General features: G+C 35.4%; 1 protein-coding gene across 1 annotated transcript in view; it reads right to left on the reverse strand.

The window, feature by feature from the left end:
* MED13 (mediator complex subunit 13) overlaps positions 1 to 19021 on the reverse strand; it is a gene marked incomplete at both ends in the record, with an annotated part of 93264 nt that overhangs the window by 44218 nt on the left and 30025 nt on the right. The window contains 4 exons of the mRNA XM_079725694.1: positions 8092 to 8775; positions 17518 to 17628; positions 17824 to 17986; positions 18613 to 18807. Coding sequence (XP_079581820.1) covers positions 8092 to 8775; positions 17518 to 17628; positions 17824 to 17986; positions 18613 to 18807 — 1153 coding nt within the window. The remainder of the gene's footprint in view (positions 1 to 8091; positions 8776 to 17517; positions 17629 to 17823; positions 17987 to 18612; positions 18808 to 19021) is intronic.

Here is a 19021-nt window from a genome sequence, read left to right on the forward strand (position 1 = left end):
TCTTCCATAGGAACATAGTGCTAACATAACTGTCAATGAGCTATATTCTACAATTATCTGTTAGAATAGTTCTGGTCTATAAATGAATAAGAATTTATTTCTTAGAAGAAGCTTTGTACCTCACCATATTAGACCCTAAATGTTTCCTGAATTGTCTATCAGATACCAATGTGAATCTTTTCAAAATAGCGTTTCTATCTACTTTGACATGTATTTTCTTATTTAACACTTAAAATAACATCATGAAAATAGGAACCAGAGGGTGTGCTCTCTTTGATATGAAAATTATGTTGAAAGAAATGGTCACATGGTGGCAGATTTAGGGCTGGAAAGATTTTAAGTATGCCAATTCACATAACTATTCATAGGCGGAAAGTTTAAGAACCTACCCCCTCAACCCCAGTCACTAAGCTGAAAGACTACTCTGTGTTGAGGTGAATAAAACAACTGTTTTTCATATAAAGTTGTCCTCTAGCAGAAGCATGAAAACTGCCACACTCTTTATACAAGTAGTTGCTAAGCTAGTAGGCAGTAACATTAAAAGGAAAAATCCTACTGCACAGGGCTCTACTAGGAATAAAAATGAGTAAACCAAATGCAATACCTAAAGACAACTTTTTGTTATTTTATTGAATGGTTCTCACAGACAATGGGATATGCAAAGAATTTAAATGAAGTCAATAATATCAAGAGTATCTTCACAATAAATTAAAAATATAAATTATTTACATTACACATCCTTCTATATTTAAAACTGATAAAAATAGAAATTAAAATTGCTAGTTTTTTAAGAGATGCCAGATTAAAAACTCAAGTTAGCATTTCTTCACTCTCCAATTATATAGTATACATACACTTTTTGTGAATAGGAACAACACACCCCTCCTTTTCTAAAAGGAACTTTCACATATAGCCAAATAGTTAACTACAGAGATAGTTTCAATCAAATATAAAGCTAAATACAGACAAACTGGAAAAGAATGATTAGGTACAGCCATGAACAGGAAGCTTTGCAATGCCCATAGCAAACTGAAATTACTTTTATATTATTCATTAACTATATCTCCTTCCTCTCACTGTGACAAAGTTACATACTATCCTAAAATGTACTTGTAGAGAATCTAACATGGCCTATAGCATATGCTTTTATGCCTTTATTCAATAAAAATTCTTCTAGACAAGGTGTGACAATATTTTAGAATTGGCAATTACAGGAGATAAGCTACAGTTCAGGAAATGTTAATGAAGAAATGAATTCAATAAATCTCAAAAAAATTTTAATAGTAACTTTTCCAGTACCATCTCCAATATTCATAACCAATCCTTAAACTGAGTCAAGCTAGCTGTCAAAAGTATAGCTTTATTGCATTAAAATAAGATATCAAATAAGGAAGACTTAAAGAAAAAAAACCTTAAAAAGAAAAAAATCTTAAAAGGTTTAGAATACAATAAATCAAAACAAGTTTATTTCATCATAGACTTCTTTCTATGAAACAAAAAATTAGAAACTATCTTTTAGAGATCAAATAATGCATTATATAACTAGATACATACAATAAAAATCTGGTATATACATATTATATACAAGGTAAGAGCTAATTCTATTGAGGGATATTACGGTTAAGATATCATGATGTATTTTTTATACTGAACAAGACATAATAAGAACTATGCTCCAGTACAGTTCTTTGTTCAGGGTTTAGAAAGGTTCCTTCTGAATCAAGAGTTACAGACTGTTTTAGGCTGGCACAAATTCTATTAAAACTAAGTGCTAGACCCTTGAAAAAATATATTTAAAAACAACTGTAATGTTTCTTGGCAGAAATTTTGCTTTCTTTAAAACTTACAAGGTCTTAAGCCACTAATCTAAAATAGATGTTATCATTAACTAATAAAGAAACTAAAAATAATTAGAAGCAAAAAGAAAATAAAGATATTTGCTACAGATGTGTATATCTTGTGTGGGAGATATGCTATGCTCCACCCCCAACCTCTCTCTCCCCTCCAAATAAATTCTAACAAATTAGAAAAGGAATTTTGCTTTAAAGTAGCTGCTAAAAAATTTGGCATCAACTGCTGCACATGAAGTCTAAGAATAAAGGAAATGCTTAGAAATGATGAAGAAATTACTCTGCACTAGTTAAGCAGCCACCACCATCTAAAACTGAAAAAGAGTACCTCTTTTTGTTTATCTACCTATTATGAAAGCCTAGTGCTCACCCCTTAAAACCAATCAATGGAAAACTTCATTTATTTATGCCAAATGGAAACTGAGTTGTCACTTAACATAAATAAAACAAAGGTCTAAACTTCTCCTCCATAATTTTCTAAAAAGGCACACATCTGTAGAAGTCAACTACTATAAAGAAACCATTTTTAAATTTCTGCTGATGCATTCTTGTCCCTCTGTATTATATATCTAATTGGCCATAAAGTTCTTTAGTCTACTCCACAACATCTATAAAATCCCTCCATCCCTACCACGTCTTTCTAATTTCCTAATGAGGCCCCTATATCACCTTATAAATAATATTTTGCCACTCCATTATATAGCCCTACCCCACTCTTTAGGTCTCATTTCTCACCATAACACAGCAAACCACTAAGGAGCACCCTATAATCTATCCATACAAAACTACATAAAGCTTCTGATCTCCATAAATGGAATTATTCTCCACTCTGGCTCTGCATCCCGACTATATCTTATCTATATAGCTGTATCAGAGAATTTAATGCTATTTTCCATTAGACTACAATTTCATTTAGGGCCAGGATCCAAATTTACTTTATACCCCAACAGTGCCTTACAGTATCTTGTATATTATAGAAATTTCAGTTCTATCCAAACTGAAAAAGTGTATCTTTGAGGAGTATGAATTAAAAAAGAAAGATAATCTTCCTAAGAAAGGAGAAAGAATATAGGAGTTGCAACAGTCCTCTAATTAACCTCATTAAAATTAACTGCTATGTATTTAAAAACATTTTCAAAACTCAAAGCATGGAAAAAGATAATAGAAATTTACAATGACTGGGTAACACAAATTCACAAATTTTTTAATATAAAACAAACCAGGTTTTTGAATGGATTACTCTTATTACCAGAAATATGTTTGATCATATTATATCTTCAAAAATACAGAATGCTTCTACTAAGAATTTAAGATTGTTTAAATGACACTAAGAAAGCGTAATAGTAATTTTTAGAATTTATTTTTAATGACAAGGGACATCATCTGACTTTGTCAACTGGCTTTGCCAACTTGCTATAAGAAGATGACTATCCTCATGATATCCCATCTCAAGTAATATTAAGAGCAGGTACTTGAATTAGTAAGTTATTCCAACAAGATCTTTTTAACTATGAGAAAAAATAACTTTTGTTTTAGCATAACGTGAACACTGAAGACCATGCCAGGTATTTTACTGTGGTTTGGGGGAGACTAAAGCAGTATGGGAGAGAGCTCCCTAGTGAAACTTAATCATTAAACATGTTTGGCATATCTAATTTAATAACTTTTAACAGAAACTTGAACTCTAGAGTAAGTTATTTGTAACATTAAAGCACCTCAACATTACTAACATTTTGGGCTGGAAAATTCCTTGTTGTGGGGGACAGTCCTATACACTGTAAGATATTTAGCAGCATCCCTGGCCTCTACCTACCAGATGTCAGTAGCACACGCCCAGTTGTGACAACCAAAATGTCTCTAGTCATTGCCAAATGTCACCTGGGGGTGGGGGGTGGGACGCGGCCAGAAACTGCTCCAATTGAGAACTATGGCCGGTAACTTCAGGAAGATAAAATAAAATCATCTAGATGATTAAAACGTAAGACCCAAACTTCTAACCTATCAAGTATAAAACAGGTGTATTCCACAAATATTTCTCAGTTCATATAGCAGCAAGGACTCTGATGGTTGACCTTCTGTGATATCTACCCTATTCTAATCTAGTATTACAATACGAAAACAAGGATTCTATCTACAAGTAATTTGTGACAGAACACACATTTTAGTAACTAGCATAACCAAAACTGTATTCATATTCAACTTTAAAAACAAAAAAACCTCTATTCAATCTTTTATGTCTTCTTTTTATGAGGTAGAAAAAGATGGTGACCAGGAACAGGTAGAGGCATGTATTTTCCTTAATTTACGCAATCATGACCCAGAACCATTCTACTCTGCATGTTACCTTTCTACATTATGCTTCTTTCTCATTCTTATTCAATGAGAAAAATGCCGAAGTAATTTTAGAACCGACTCTTAAGGTTAAACTGTATTAACTTCTAAGAGACTTTCATTTCACTTACAGATGCTCATGCACACAAGCAGCCAATACACTAAATAAAGTTATGGCTAGAATTCTTAAACCTAATGAATATAATATGTCCATAAAAACTCACTCTTAAAGTTCTTAAAACTGAAAATATTTACATCACTACATTTTTACATACATTAAATAAGAAAATATAACACCTAGAAAGAAATGTTTTAAAATCATAAAGTAATCTAGGATCATACTGTCATTTCATTCATCCAACATCTGCTGAATGTCTATGTGCCTAGGATTGTTTTCGGAAGGCGCGCGCGCGTGCGTGCGTGCATGTAAGTTGGAACAACACAGTAGTGCACAAGACCAAGTCCTTGCCCTCATAGAGCTTACATTCTAATAGGGAAGAGACCATTAACAAATATATAATTTCAGATAACTATATATATGGAGAAAATGAAAGTAGTACACAGGATAGACTTGGGGATTAAAGAGAGGTCACAGTTTAGGTACTGTGGTCAAGGAGATACCTCCTGAGAAGGTAACTTTTGAGTTCAACTGAAGAGTAAGGGGCGAGGTATTCCCCCCACCCCGTAATACAATTCTAAAGGCCATGAAGAATGACCTTAACTTTTTTGAAGGAATAGCAAGAAAGCTGGTGTGGTTCAATCAGGAAGCAAACAGGAGAGCAGTAAACACAAGTAAAGAACTCGGTACGCAGGAGATCGTGTAGAACCTTACAGATGAGGGAAGGAGCACGGATTTTATTCTAAATATAAAGGGAAACTACTGAAGAGTTTTAAGCAAATGAGTAACATTATATGTAACTTACAATGATCACTCTGACTGCTGTATAGAGACTATATAAAGAGAAGTATAGAATCAAGGAGACCAACAGTTTCAGGCAAGAGATGAAGTGAGCTTGGATTTTTATATTACATCCAGCACAGATAAGATTAAGATCTTTTAAGCCTTGTTTCCAAGACATCATTTGCTTTCAAGAAATCTGCTAATTTATTAACTAAGTGAGTCGTCTTCCATGATCATAAGGATATTCTCAAGTCCCTCAATTTCAAGTCCAGATTAATTTTAATTTAAAAAAAAGTCATACTAGAATGCTTTTAAGATTCAAAGTGCTAGATGAAGCACACGGGTTTGTCTACTAAAATAATAACCAAGGAATTTTAAAAGAAAATATATCTCTAACAGTAGGGAAAATGAGAAAGAAGCTATAAATAGATCAGGAATTTTACTTAGTCTCAGGGAAGCTCAAAATCAATGAAACACAGCAGAGAACGTTCATGGCTTACAATATGCAAGAGGGGGCTAAGGGCAAACTATACAAACAACAGGAGAGCCAAACTGCCTAAAAACCAGAGAAAAGCTGGACTGACATCTCTAGACAGAAATGAAAAAAAGCAGAAAAAGGAGAAACAAAGTGTTCCTATTTTTTTATAACCATTTTAAAAATGGAAGTATAGTTTATTTACAATGTTGTGTGTTTCAGGTGTACAGCAAAGTGATTGGGTTTTGTGTGTGTGTGTGTGTGTGTGTGTGTGTATATATATTCTTTTTCAGATTCTTTTCCATTATAGGTTATTACAAGCTATTGTAATATAGTTCCCTGTGCTATACAGCAGGTCCTTGTTGTTTATCTATTTTATATATAGTAGTGTGTATCTGTTAATCCCAAACTCCTAATTTATCCCCCTGCCCCTGCCCCCCAGTCCTGAAAGGGTTCCTTTTCTAAGAAAAATGAATAAACTACCTGGCGAAGGCATAAGATCCTTTTCATCCTGGAAGTTTAGGTACAAGGCCTCCCCTCCTAAGCATCCCCTACCCCATTACCATAAAGCAAAGTTTCTGGAACTGATACACAGTTCATTCTAAAATATTTGTTGAGTGAGTTAAGTCCTGCCAATCAACAAGGCTCTGCCTTTATACACAAAATTTCCAATCAGCTCATCTATTCATTCCCTCATTCTAAAATGTATAAGATCAAACGATAAGAAGAAATATGATGAGAATCAGTATAGTAAAGAAAAAGACCAAAATAAAGTAATTCTAAAGGAAAAAAAGTTACAGGACATTAAACAAGGGGTTGTTATTTAAAAAAAAAGTTTAGAAATTAAAAAAACATGAGAAACAAATATTAAGACTTTAAGAAAAGGGCTAGAAGCTGAGGAATCCCCTCAGGAAAAAAAGATGGAAAATGAGAGAAAATACACAAGTTCAACATCTGAATTCTAGAGGTTCTGCAGAGAATGGGGGGAAAAAATGGAGATATTTTCCAAGAAAAGAGAAACTTCCCAGTGACGGGACAAAAAAGACTTCAAATTGAACCAGCCCTCCTCAAAAGTTCAGTACAAGGCATGAATAAAAGACCACTATGTATACACATATTCTTGTGAAATTTCAACATTCTAAGCTAAAGACCCGAAAAGTTTTAGAGACTGATAGAGAAGGAAATGTAATCTTTGCAAACTACTTGGCCTTGCATTGATAAATAGGTAGACAGTTTTAATGAATATAATGGTAAAATGAATATAATGGTTGGCTGACTTTCACCTTTAAAAAAACACTGTAACTGATTCACTTTGCTTTACACCTGAAACTAACACAACATTGTAAACTATAGTCCAATAAAAATTTTTAAAAACCCCACTATAGATAAAAATGCAAAAAGCTTGTGGGACAGATAATAAATATAATCAGAACAACACAGAAAGTAAAGGGAGACCTGAAAAAAACCCTATTTCTGCCCCAAAGTATGTCATACATATTGTGGACAAAGGCGGCAAACCACAGAACAGAGGAAGATATCTGTAGCACATATAACTAATACAAGATTGATAGCCAGAATATACAAAGAATAATTAGGAAGAAAAGAAAAGAAAAAAAAAGGGACTAAAAATGATATCCGAGGCACATATAATTAATATAAGATTAATAACCGAACATGAATAGAATAAATCAGGAAAAAAAAGAAACGAAAATAGACTAAAACTTATGATATACAGGCCTGTAAACACTTTAAGTGATGCTTAACCTCACTAGGAATCTGTAAAACATAGTAAGACAATAATAGGCCATTCTGCATGCAGCAGATTAGCCAAATTAAAAGTCGAATAATACCAAGTACTGAGGAAAATGTAGAACAGCTATTCCCATACTCTGCTGGTTGATGAGGGTGTAAATTAGTATAGTTTGGAGAGTACTTGGCAACAACCCTTCATGTTGAATATCGACATACCCCATGGCCCAGCAATTCCACTTTTTGCTGTATTCCCTAGAGGAATTCTTATATATATAAGTAAACAAGGAAATGTGTACAAAAAAGTTCACTGCTACATCCTTTGTGAAAAATTGAAAATAACCAACATGTCCATCTCAAGAGAGTAGATAAATTATGGCATATTCATAACAAAGAAATACTAGAGAGCAAGTAAAATGAATTAACTAGAGCTACATGTATAAAAACATGTATACAAATGATAAATACCAAATTCAGGACAGTGGAAGGAAGAATGGAGGAAGAAAAATAGTACACAGGGGTTCTAACTGTACGTAAAATTCTTAAGTTTGCTGATGGATAAATGTTATTATTTTCTCCACTTTTTTGTGACTAAAATATTTCGTAACAAAGAGGTCCCCTGAGGAGAAAACACAGTAAAGAAATTATGCAAAATTAATACTCAAATACTCAAAGGATTTATTATTGTAAATCCTACCCTGAAACCATTCTGGAGTCCTACTATTAAGAAGCTACATCATTTCCACCCTTAAATTATAATAGTGACTATTAAAAAAAATACATACTCTGTAACTGATGTTACACTTTCCTGTCCAAAAGGTCCAACTGGATCATCCTTGAATTTCTCACTTGCAAGTTGAGGTGGTAAAAACTCTAAATCTTTTTTCTTTGGGAACTTGTAATACTTCCAGGCTATATTAGCTTCATCTTCTTCCAAGTGTACTGCTGCACCAACATATATTGTAGGTTCTACAGCTTCCTGGAACTGAGCTGGGAAAGACTGGGATAAACTGTCTATCCTGTCTTCAACTGGTTTAGAAGGAACCAAGGGATCCGGTGTTGGCATTTGATAAAAATGTTGACTTTGAGGAGTTGAAGGTGTTTTAGTCACTCCTTCATCAACCACATCACATGGGTGAGGACTAAGTGGGGGTGGTTGAGGTGAATTTGCCATTTCAGTGCCATGCATCTGAGGAGTCTTTGCTACATCATTAGTTCGGATGTTTGAAAATCTCACTTGACTGTCTGGAGCAGAGATCACAAGTCTTTGGCTGGCTGAATCTGTGTCCATGCCAACATCATCGCTAACAGATACACGATGGTGAAAAGGAGTCAAGGGGCGTTTTTGTGGTTTTTCACTCTTTTCTTGCTTTTCATTGGTCTTGTGCTTCGGAAGTACTGGTTGTTGCTGACTTAAAGTTGGTGCCTGTCCTTGTTGTCCAGGATTTCTTGGTTTGAGACTTTTGTGCCTGAAAAGTTAAAAGAAAGGTTTATTTATAGTATAACTATTATATCAGAGTATACAAGTTAACGGCATTAGAAATTTTGGATGTCATTTGTTTTTCACACATAATCCTAAAAGTAAAATTATTTGAATTTACATAGAAAAAAAAATACTTTGTTCAGTGGCCTAAAACTAAGAGCATGCAGAAAGCTTCATAAAAGCCAACCTCCCATCCTCATTTAACATGTGATCAGATAGCCAAAGATGATCTGCCTTACATAATCTAAATATCTTAGTATCTGAATAAATACAGAGATAAGATTCTAGTTATTTTGATATAAAAAGGTACAAAATGTCCTCAAATTTATTCATTTATGAATGTACCTGATATTTTACCATTAGTAATTGTTATAAATCAATGTCAACAGCTTGGCTGAGCTCAGTCATCATTTACGATCCTACAGCAACCAGCTAGGAAACTTACTCTACTGGACTGAAGTTAGATCAATCAAGACTGTAGTTATATCCATCCGGATAGTTCTGGAATTGACTGGTTGATGTCCCATACCATACCTACCTTCATTCTCCCAAGGCTTACCAATACAGAAAGAATAAGCTGACTGGAAAGGAAAAAGAAAAGGAAGTACCTAAAAGAATTTATTCCTCATGATGTGAAGCAATTCTAAATTGAAGAATTTAAAACTATATACCTTAAAATCTAATAATTTTATTCAAAGTTTAAGATTTGTTTCAGTGCAGTAAAAATACTGTGCACTTGGAGATTTCCAAACTCAACTGATATTAATGTATATAAAATATTTTTTAAGTAAAAAAATAGAAAAAAAACTTTGCAGGGATTTGGAGTTAAAGCATTAAGTATTCATTAGGTTTTTTTGGTTTGTTTTCTTTTTACAATATACTTCATTCATGGTTTTGTTATATCAGAGGTAACTTGAAAGACTATTAAAAAGCAGTGGCAGGCACTTTTTCAAAGAACCCTCTCTACTAAGGGAACATGCTGAGACACCCTTTTGTACACAGCCTGGGACCTCTTATTGTACATGAGGGGAAAAAAAGCATGAAAGTTATCAAAGAAAACTGCAGTTATGTCAAAAGGACACAAGAGAAATCCATCATTACTCTGACACCAAAACCAAAGACATCATAAAGAAAAGGAAATCACAGAACAATATTCCTTAAGAACACAGATGTAAGTCATTAACAAAATGAGCAAATGAGTAATATATAAACTGAGAATACATCATAACCAAATGGAATTTGTCCCACGAATGTAAGGTGTAACATTCACAAGAAAAAAACCAATATTATTCATCACATAACAGAATAAAACAGAAAACCACATTATCTCAATAAATATAGAAAAACATGACAAAATTCAACACCTATTCATATAAAAAGACTCAGCAAGCAAGTATTAGAACTTAGTCCAATGAAGGACGTCTATGAAAAACTACAACTAACATCATACTTAATGATGGAAGACTAAATATTTTCTCCCTAAGACTAGGAACAAAGCAAGAACATTAACTCTCAACATTTCTTTTCAACAATTTTATTGAAAGTTTTAGCCAATGCAATAAGTCAAGAAAAAAAAAGAGATCAGAGATTTCAAAAGAAGAAGAAAAACTGTCTTTATTCATAGTAAACATGATTAGAACTTTACAATGAAGGCATCAGGCTGATCACCACTTTCTTAGTTTTAACATTATTAAAAGTGGGATAACTGGGCATATGTCTCTTCTGATGTGACATCATACAAAGCAACACAGCACTGCCTATGTAGTATTCTCATCAAAAATATTAAACCTGAACTTAATTAAGCCTCTAGATCAGCAGTGTCCAAATAACTTTCTGTGATGATAGAAATGTTCTATATGTGGCTACTGAGAACTAGAAATGTGACTTGTGCAATGGAGGGGCTAAATTTTTAATTTTATTTAAATCCAGTTACTTTGAATTTAAATAGCCACAGGGACTTCCCTGGCAGTCCAGTGGTTAAGACTCCATGCTTCCACTGCAGGGGGCATGAGTTCGATCTCTGGTCCAGGAACTAAGATCCTACATGCCGAGTGGTGTGGCCAAGTAAATAAATAAATTTAAATAGTCACTAGTGGTTACAAACATAGCTAGTATTAGAGGACATGGCTCTAGAGCTACTTTCCATTTACAGAAATGCAAGGGATAAAAGAAGTTAAATGACACCAGAAGAACAAGTTAAGATACATGACAAATTGAGAAAATCCATAATGTGGGACATTCTATAGAACTGACCTAGTTTCTCCAACCAAGTCAATGTCATAAAAGGAGGAAGAGGATTAAAAGAGAGACCTGGAAAACTTAACAATCAAATGTCTACTCCTTGTTTGAATCCTAGCCAAACCAACCAACTACAAAAAGATATTTCTGAGACATATCTATAGAAGGTATCAGATGACACCAATAAAATACTGTTCCTTTTATCAGGTGTGATAATGGAATTATAGCTACGTAAGAAAATATTAACACTTTTTAGAGTTGCATACTGAAGTAGGAGTGAAATGACGGTATTTAAGATTTGCTTTAAAAATCTTCAGCAAGAGTGCAGCACAGGTGACTGGCCAAATAAAGCATTATACCTCAACAGTATCATGGAGTACTATGAACTTAAAAGAAAAAAGAGAGTGGAACTATATGTGTTAACAAGGAAAGATACCCAGGATAACTGTTTTTCAAAAAAAGCACGTTGAAGAACAGTATACAAAGCATGATTCCATTTGTGGAAAAGAAAACAGGCAGGCAGATCTACATACATGCATAACAGGGAGAGCTTGTCATTTTAAGTTTTATATTCGTGTGCATTATTTAAATTTTTTAAATAGCATTTTTAAAAATTTAATAAAGTTATTGGTCATTAAAAAAAACAAACAGGTTCTATCCAATGTAAGAATAACCCCTTCTCTAACCAACCCCTCTTCGAATATTTTCAATGACAAGGACCACATTACCTTATGAGAAAATGCAGCTCCTCCAGTTGTTAGAAAATAATATATTGACTAGCAACTTGTCTTTTCTATATCATTTATATATATGTGTATATGTATATATTTTTTCCTATATCCAGACATTAGTACTATTTTGAACTCTATTTCTAAAGCTGTGCTGTCCAAGAATGGTATCCAAAGTCACATGTGGCTAACTAGGCACTCAAAACGTGGAGAGTACAAACTGAGATGTGCTGTTAAGTGTAAAATATCCACCAATTTTTAAAGGCATTTATGAAAGAAAGAACGTCAACTATCTCTTCTAATCTGTTTTTTTTTAAGGTTATTTTATGACATATAGTTTTTTGTTTTTTTAATTTATTTTTGGCTGCATTGGGTCTTTGTTGCTGTGTGCGGGCTTCCTCTAGTCGCGGCAACTGGGGGCTACTCTTCATTGTGGTGCACAGGCTTCCCATCGTGGTGGCTTCTTTTGTTGAGGAGCACAGGCTCTCGGCACGTGGGCTTCAGTAGTTGCGGCACGTGGGCTCAGTAGTTGTGGCTCACGGGCTCTAGAGCGTAGGCTTGGTAGCTGTGGCACATGGGCTTAGGTGCTCCCCGGCATGTGGGATCTTCCTGGACCAAGGCTCGAACCCATGTCCCCTGCGTTTTTGGCAGGCAGATTCTTAACCACTGTGTCACCAGGGAAGTCCTCTAATCTGTTTTTGGCTTTGGAAAATAGAGTTGATTTCTATAAAAGTATTTTATTCATGTTAATTTGTACTGGCTTATGTTATTTTTTAAATAAATTAAGCACTGCTTTAAAATTTCCCTAAAATGATATAAACAGACGTGACCCACATAAATAAAAGCATGTTCGGATACCCTATAATTTTTAAGAGTGTAAATGAGTTTTGAAACCAAAAGTTTAAGAATTCATCAAGTTATGCAAGGCACTAAGGAAAAAAACAATCTCCAATAATCTGAGGTGAGCTACCTGGTTACATTCCAAGTATACAAGGGATGGGAAAAGTAAACAGTAAACATCCATACATTCCTTTGTCCTTCCATAAGACAAAGAAACTATTAATTTGGGCTATATACAAATAGCAATGGCTCTCCAAAACTTTGGTAACATTAAATCATAGTTCCTTTCTTCTATATAGACCTTTTTCTAGAAGCTAGTCTTCTTTAGAGACAACTGAATTTCATACTAGAAGTCAACCAAGTTGGAGAATCTTTCTAAAAAAGAAGTTGTCCTGAAAGTATCACAGAGTGATTCCTTTAATTATTTTTCCTATTAATTGAAGTTCCTAGTATTTTGGTGTTAATATCTAAAATTTATTGTATTGCTTTCTACTTATACAGCTTGCTAAGTGCTCATTTTCTTATGAACATTCCACCAGACTAAAGCCTAATATCCATAAATGTGCAGTTTTTAATCTCACTAACAACTGAAAAATGCCAATTAGAACAATTTTATGCTTTTCACTTACTATAATGGGAAAAAAATAATTTTAAGGACAGTTCTCAGATCAGTGAAAGTGTAAGAAACACCAGCACACTTATATGCAAGCAGTGGGAGTGAAACTGGCAGAAGCTTTCTGAAGTCACAAGCAAAGGTATTTAAATAGCCCCCTTGCCTACAACTCTCTATCACATCACCCACCTGATTTTATTTACTTCTTAGCACTCACCACTCTTAAATTTTAAAAGGATTAAGAATTTTTTTTGAAAACTAATTATCTGCCCCACTCCCCTTAGCATGCAGGCTTCACAACAGCAGGAGCCTTGTTCATTAATGTATCCTGAGCCTTGGACATCGTCTATCACAGAGTGTCCAAAAAAAAAACTAATAAATAACTAATAGTCACAAAAGTATTATTTTTTAAAAAGTAAACACAAACAAAAAAACCTTTGGAAACAACCTATTTGTCCATCAAACCCAGAATGATTAAATACACTATGGTACTTCCATTCAGTGGAATGCCAAGAAGTTTTTTTAAAACAATAAAGCAGATCCACAAGTAACTAGAATGGAGAGACCTAAGGCACATGAAGTGAAAAAATAAACTGCTAAATACATCTGTATTATGTTTATGTGTTGGGAGGAAAAACACATATACACACAATATTACAGAGAAAAGCATGGAAGGATAATACCTAATTGGCAAATAGTTACTTCTAGGGAGAGAGTGTAGGATTTGGAAAGAGAGTGCTCAAGCAGTACTTCAGCTTTATTTGTATAATTTAAATTCCTTAAAATCACATATATATCATGCAAACTGCTTACATTTATGCAATTTTTTTTTCAAATCAATTTCTAAGAGAAGGGTCCAGTGCTATCTTTCACACAGAGTAAATGTACTACAATCATTTATCAAAAAACAAAACAGGGGCTTCCCTGGTGGCGCAGTGGTTGAGAATACGCCTGCCAATGCAGGAGACACGTGTTCGAGCCCTGGTCCGGGAAGATCCCACATGCCGCGGAGCAACTAGGCCCGTGAGCCACAACTACTGAGCCTGCGCGTCTGGAGCTTGTGCTCCACAACAAGAGAGGCCGCGACAGTGAGAGGCCCGCGCATCACGATGAAGAGTGGCCCCCACTTGCTGCAACTAGAGAAAGCCCTCGCACAGAAACGAAGACCCAACACAGCCAAAAATAAATAAATAAATTAATTAAAAAAAAAAAACAAAAAAAAAACAAAAAACAAAACAGGGCTTCCCTGGTGGCACAGTGGTTGAGAGTCCGCCTGCCAATGCAGGGGACGCGGGTTCGTGCCCTGGTCCGGGAAGATCCCACGTGCCGCGGAGTGGCTAGGCCCGTGAGCCATGGCCGCTGAGCCTGCGTGTCCGGAGCCTGTGCTCCGCAACGGGACAGGCCACAACAGTGAGAGGCCCGCAAAAACAGAGGAAAATGAGGTAACGGAGAAAGCAGTAACAGCAGGGGAGCTTCAATCACTTCTATGGCTGAAAGGACAGTAAGAGGAAGTCGTCTCATCAGATCACAGAAGCTTGGGATGGTGCTACAACCACAGCAGGAACTGCCCAATGGTAACTGGGACCACAGAAGAAGGGGCTGTTCATGGGACACAGAGCTGCTGCTGGAGTTGGCTCAAAAAGGGTTGGGGAAATACCCTGGCTTCTTCCCTCCTCTTATCAACCAGTCTTCTCTTAGTGCCTCCAACTAGCCAACTCCAAAAGGTGGGCCTAATCAAATCATCACACTGACATCTTAAAATCATACAATATCATTTGTCAGTTATATCGCAATAAAACTGGGGGCGGGGGGAAACCAAAAAACACATGTTAAAAGCAAGAGAGCCTAGGAATTGTAACTCCCTGCAGAACAGAACAGAGCAGGGAAAATGTAGGGATAGATATGAGAACAGACTGGCTGACTAGTACAGTCAGTTATCAATGTATGCGCTACCTCCTGTATTCTATACCAGGAGAGGATACACATAATTAGGGTGGCTCCAAGTCTGTTTCAAGCCTTACTTATGAACTAAAGAAGAGAACCAGATTTGGGGGGAGAGGCAGGGGTAGAGGAGGAGTCTAGAATATGCAGTAGAAAAAAAAAAGTGAATGAAAAAAATTAAAAAGTAAATGATTAGAAACACTGTATTTACTAGAAGGGTAAATTTACCAAAGCTGGTCAAATATATAGATTATATGAAATTTCATCATATCAAACCTCTACATACCTAGGAGGAATTTCTGGAATTAGGAAAGAAAGTAGGTTTTTAAAAATAAAAGTTCAGCTTAGAGCAAGCATTAAAACTTACATTTACCAACATGCATTTTGAGTGTCTTCCTCTACAACTATTTTAGACAAATAGACTTAAAACCCAAATCTTTCAAAAAGAATAAAGCAATGCCTAAGTTAGAAACTAAAAAAGAAGAGCTGCTTGATAAAAATGCCAATACAGTGAAAGAAACGTCTAATTTCATGTAAGCATTCTGTTGGTCTTAGACCAGGGATTGGTAAACTTTTTTGGTAAAGGACCAGACGTTACACACGTTAGACTCTGGGGGGCCATAGAGTCTGTCTTGTAACCACTCAGCTCTGTAAAAGCAGCCACAGTTAATACGTGTATGAACAGATGTGGCTCTGTCCCAATAAATTCTTATTTATGGACACTAAAATTTGAGTTTCACATAACTTTTACAAAATATTTTCCTTTCATTTTTTTCAAATATTTACAACTGCAAAAATCATTTCAGCTCACACACCATATAAAATAGGTGAGCCAAATGTGGTCAACAGATCGTAGTTTGCCAACAACCCTTGGTCTTAGACAAATAATGCACTGAAGCCCTGCATTTCAAGACTAAGTTTAGGACTTCCCTGGTGGTGCAGCGGTTATGAATCCGCCTGCCAATGCAGGGAACACGGGTTCCAGCCCTGGTCCGGGAAGATCCCACATGCCGCGGAGCAACTAATCCCGTGTGCAACAACTACTGAGCCTGCCCTCTAGAGCCCACGAGCCACAACTACTGAGCCGCATGCCCAGAGCCCGTGCTCCGCAAGAAGAGAAGCCACTGCAATGAGAAGCCCACACACTGCAGTGAAGAGTAGCCCCTGCTCGCTGCCAACTAGAGAAAAACCCACACGCGGCAACGAAGACCCAACACGGCCAAAAAAAAAGGGGACTAAGTTTGGATTTTTTCCCCTCAAGGTGAGTGTGGTTTTTACTCTTTTAAACTGTTAAACAGGAGCTAATCTATCCATATTTTTATTCCAACAGAGGCAAGTTTTTAACAAAGTTGCCAGGCTTTAAAAAATTGTACAGTCTTTAATCCAAAGAATCTATATAAAAGAAAACTTAATCTATGCAAAAACACATCAGAACACTTGAGAGTCTGTCATTGTACTCAATCAAACAGAGCTAATGTAAGAAAAACCTCAGCCCTAACCTGCAAGCACTCCATCCCTTTGGCTCACAGCCATGACAAGAAGGGGTGGCCAACTGTGCATTTGTAAGTCATGGTTAGGGATGTCAATGCCATTATTTATTTAATTGACTACAAAAACATATGATCTATCTTTAATCTGTAGAATAAAATAATAAACTCTAGGCAACATAATCTTTATGCCTGTGATAAACAAATCTCATCAAAATCCCCAATGTATAAAATAAGTATCTTTGCCTAAAACATTCCAAGTACATCCATTCTTCTACCGACCTTTCAACCAACACAGTCTATTAGAAAGCCTGTATTTTTACAGTACAGCTTTGGTCCCTTGTAGAATCTTATTTTCTGAATCTTAGTTCAGCACTTCACCTGCAGCTTGACCAAAGGGATGTTATAAGAAACTGCTGCACAAAACCCAATATTGTATTTACTATAAAAAAGACTGCGAAAAAGTTTATCTCAGTATATCATACATCATCTTTTCTACGAGAACGCTTGGGAGAAATTTCTCAAGCACAGTGCCATTTATGAACACTTTTCTCAAGAGACTTGTGTTCCTCTTACCTTATAGATGCCATATATTCCATAATTCAGTATAAAATTCTTTTATTTGGCTATGAATCCAAGCTTTCACAGTCCAGCTCTGGTAACTGTATAAGAACCTATGACATACATCTGTGTGTCCTTCTACAATCAGCTCCGTATTACTGAATTTTTATTTTCCTCTATTTTTTTCTTTTGGAAAAAATCCTGTGTTTACGTAAGGTATCTCAAACAAAGTGGGGCCTAAGTATGCAACTGCATAAGAAACTACCACACATACGTGTATATACCGACATCAATCAAATGGAAAAGAAAAAAAAATCTACCTCAAACAGCTGCAATTTGTTCTTTGTGTAGCTTCAACAAAATCCCAGGATGCTACTTTATCGGCTGTCTCTTCTTCACATAGACCACCTGATGAAGCCGAATACTTCCTCCTACGATTTGAAATTGTAAAACTCTTTAGAATTCATAAAATTTTTTGTAACCCTGAATTAAGCATTAAAGTTGAATTTTTAAAAATCCATTTTTTCAATTAAAATCATATGAATAACGGTTTATACTTTAAATATCTCTTATCTACAAGTAACTACCAACATGCAATTTTTAAACCTGAAGATGAAAATACATACTTGTTCTGTGCTCTGTTCAAATTACATTCTTGCCAAACTCTATCCACCACATGATTTGCTAATTTTCTGGGTATTTTCCCACCATGATGGCTAGTACTATCAGAGCTGAAGCCATCAGATACTGAAGAAAATGTGATCCATTTCTGGGCAGACTGAGGATCAACTGAAAACAAAAAAGAACAGGCTGTAGGAGAATAAAGGTAGGTTTAAAATAACATTATTGTGTTTTTGGTTTTTTTTAATTTCTGATATAACTTGCCCTGGTAAGATAGACAGCTGGACAGATAGCTTACCAGTAGCTATCTGGTAAGCCTACTTATATTTTGAGGCAAAAAAGCATGTCACTTTACTTAAAATACAGAAAGCAAAAAAAAAAAAAAATTTGAACAGGGAATGGGAACTGGATGATAGTGTTATATCAACATTAATTTCCTGACTTGGAAGATTAAATGGTAGTCATATAGGAAAGTGTACTTAATTTGGGGAAACAGACTGAGTACTTAGGGGTGATGGGGTGACAGGGCATCATCCCATGATGGGGCATCATGTCTGCAGCTGTTTCTCAAATGGTTCAGAAAAAGACCAGTGATAAGGAATGTATGCATAGACAGAGGGTGATGGAGCAAATGTTAACAGTTTGGGAATCTGAATGAGAAGAGTTCCTTGCACTATACTTACAAACACTTCAGTAAGTTTGAAATTATTCCAAAATAATTATTTTTTAAGTGTTTACTATATTCAAGATAACAGATTTATCACTAGAGCTAATGAAACAAACTAGTACAATACCTGTTTGAACTTCCTCAGGAGATGTAGGTGGTGTAAGAGTAACTGAAGACATAGCAGGATCTCTTGTGGAAGCAGGCACTTGGTGGACACCCAAGCAAGAAGCTGAACAGTGAGAGGATCCCACAGAGCTAGGCGGAGGAATGTCTGACTGAGGGACTAGAACAAAGCATGCTGGGTAGATCATTCGGACACCAGCTAAAAGGAAAAAAAAAGAAAGGATAAGAAAATCAATTACTATTGTGAGTGCAGTGGGATTAGTTTCACTCGAAAGTGCAATAATGGAAAAGTAGATATAATATGATCATGCTTGTTAAAATAAAAATACATTTAATGTACTTTTATAAATGTACTCTTTCTGGCATAAGGTTTTTCTCGAACAAGCCACAAGAGCCTGGTAGTAGTGGTTACC

Source organism: Hyperoodon ampullatus, assembly GCF_949752795.1.
Source record: "Hyperoodon ampullatus genome assembly, chromosome: 19".
NCBI lineage: Eukaryota > Metazoa > Chordata > Mammalia > Artiodactyla > Ziphiidae > Hyperoodon > Hyperoodon ampullatus.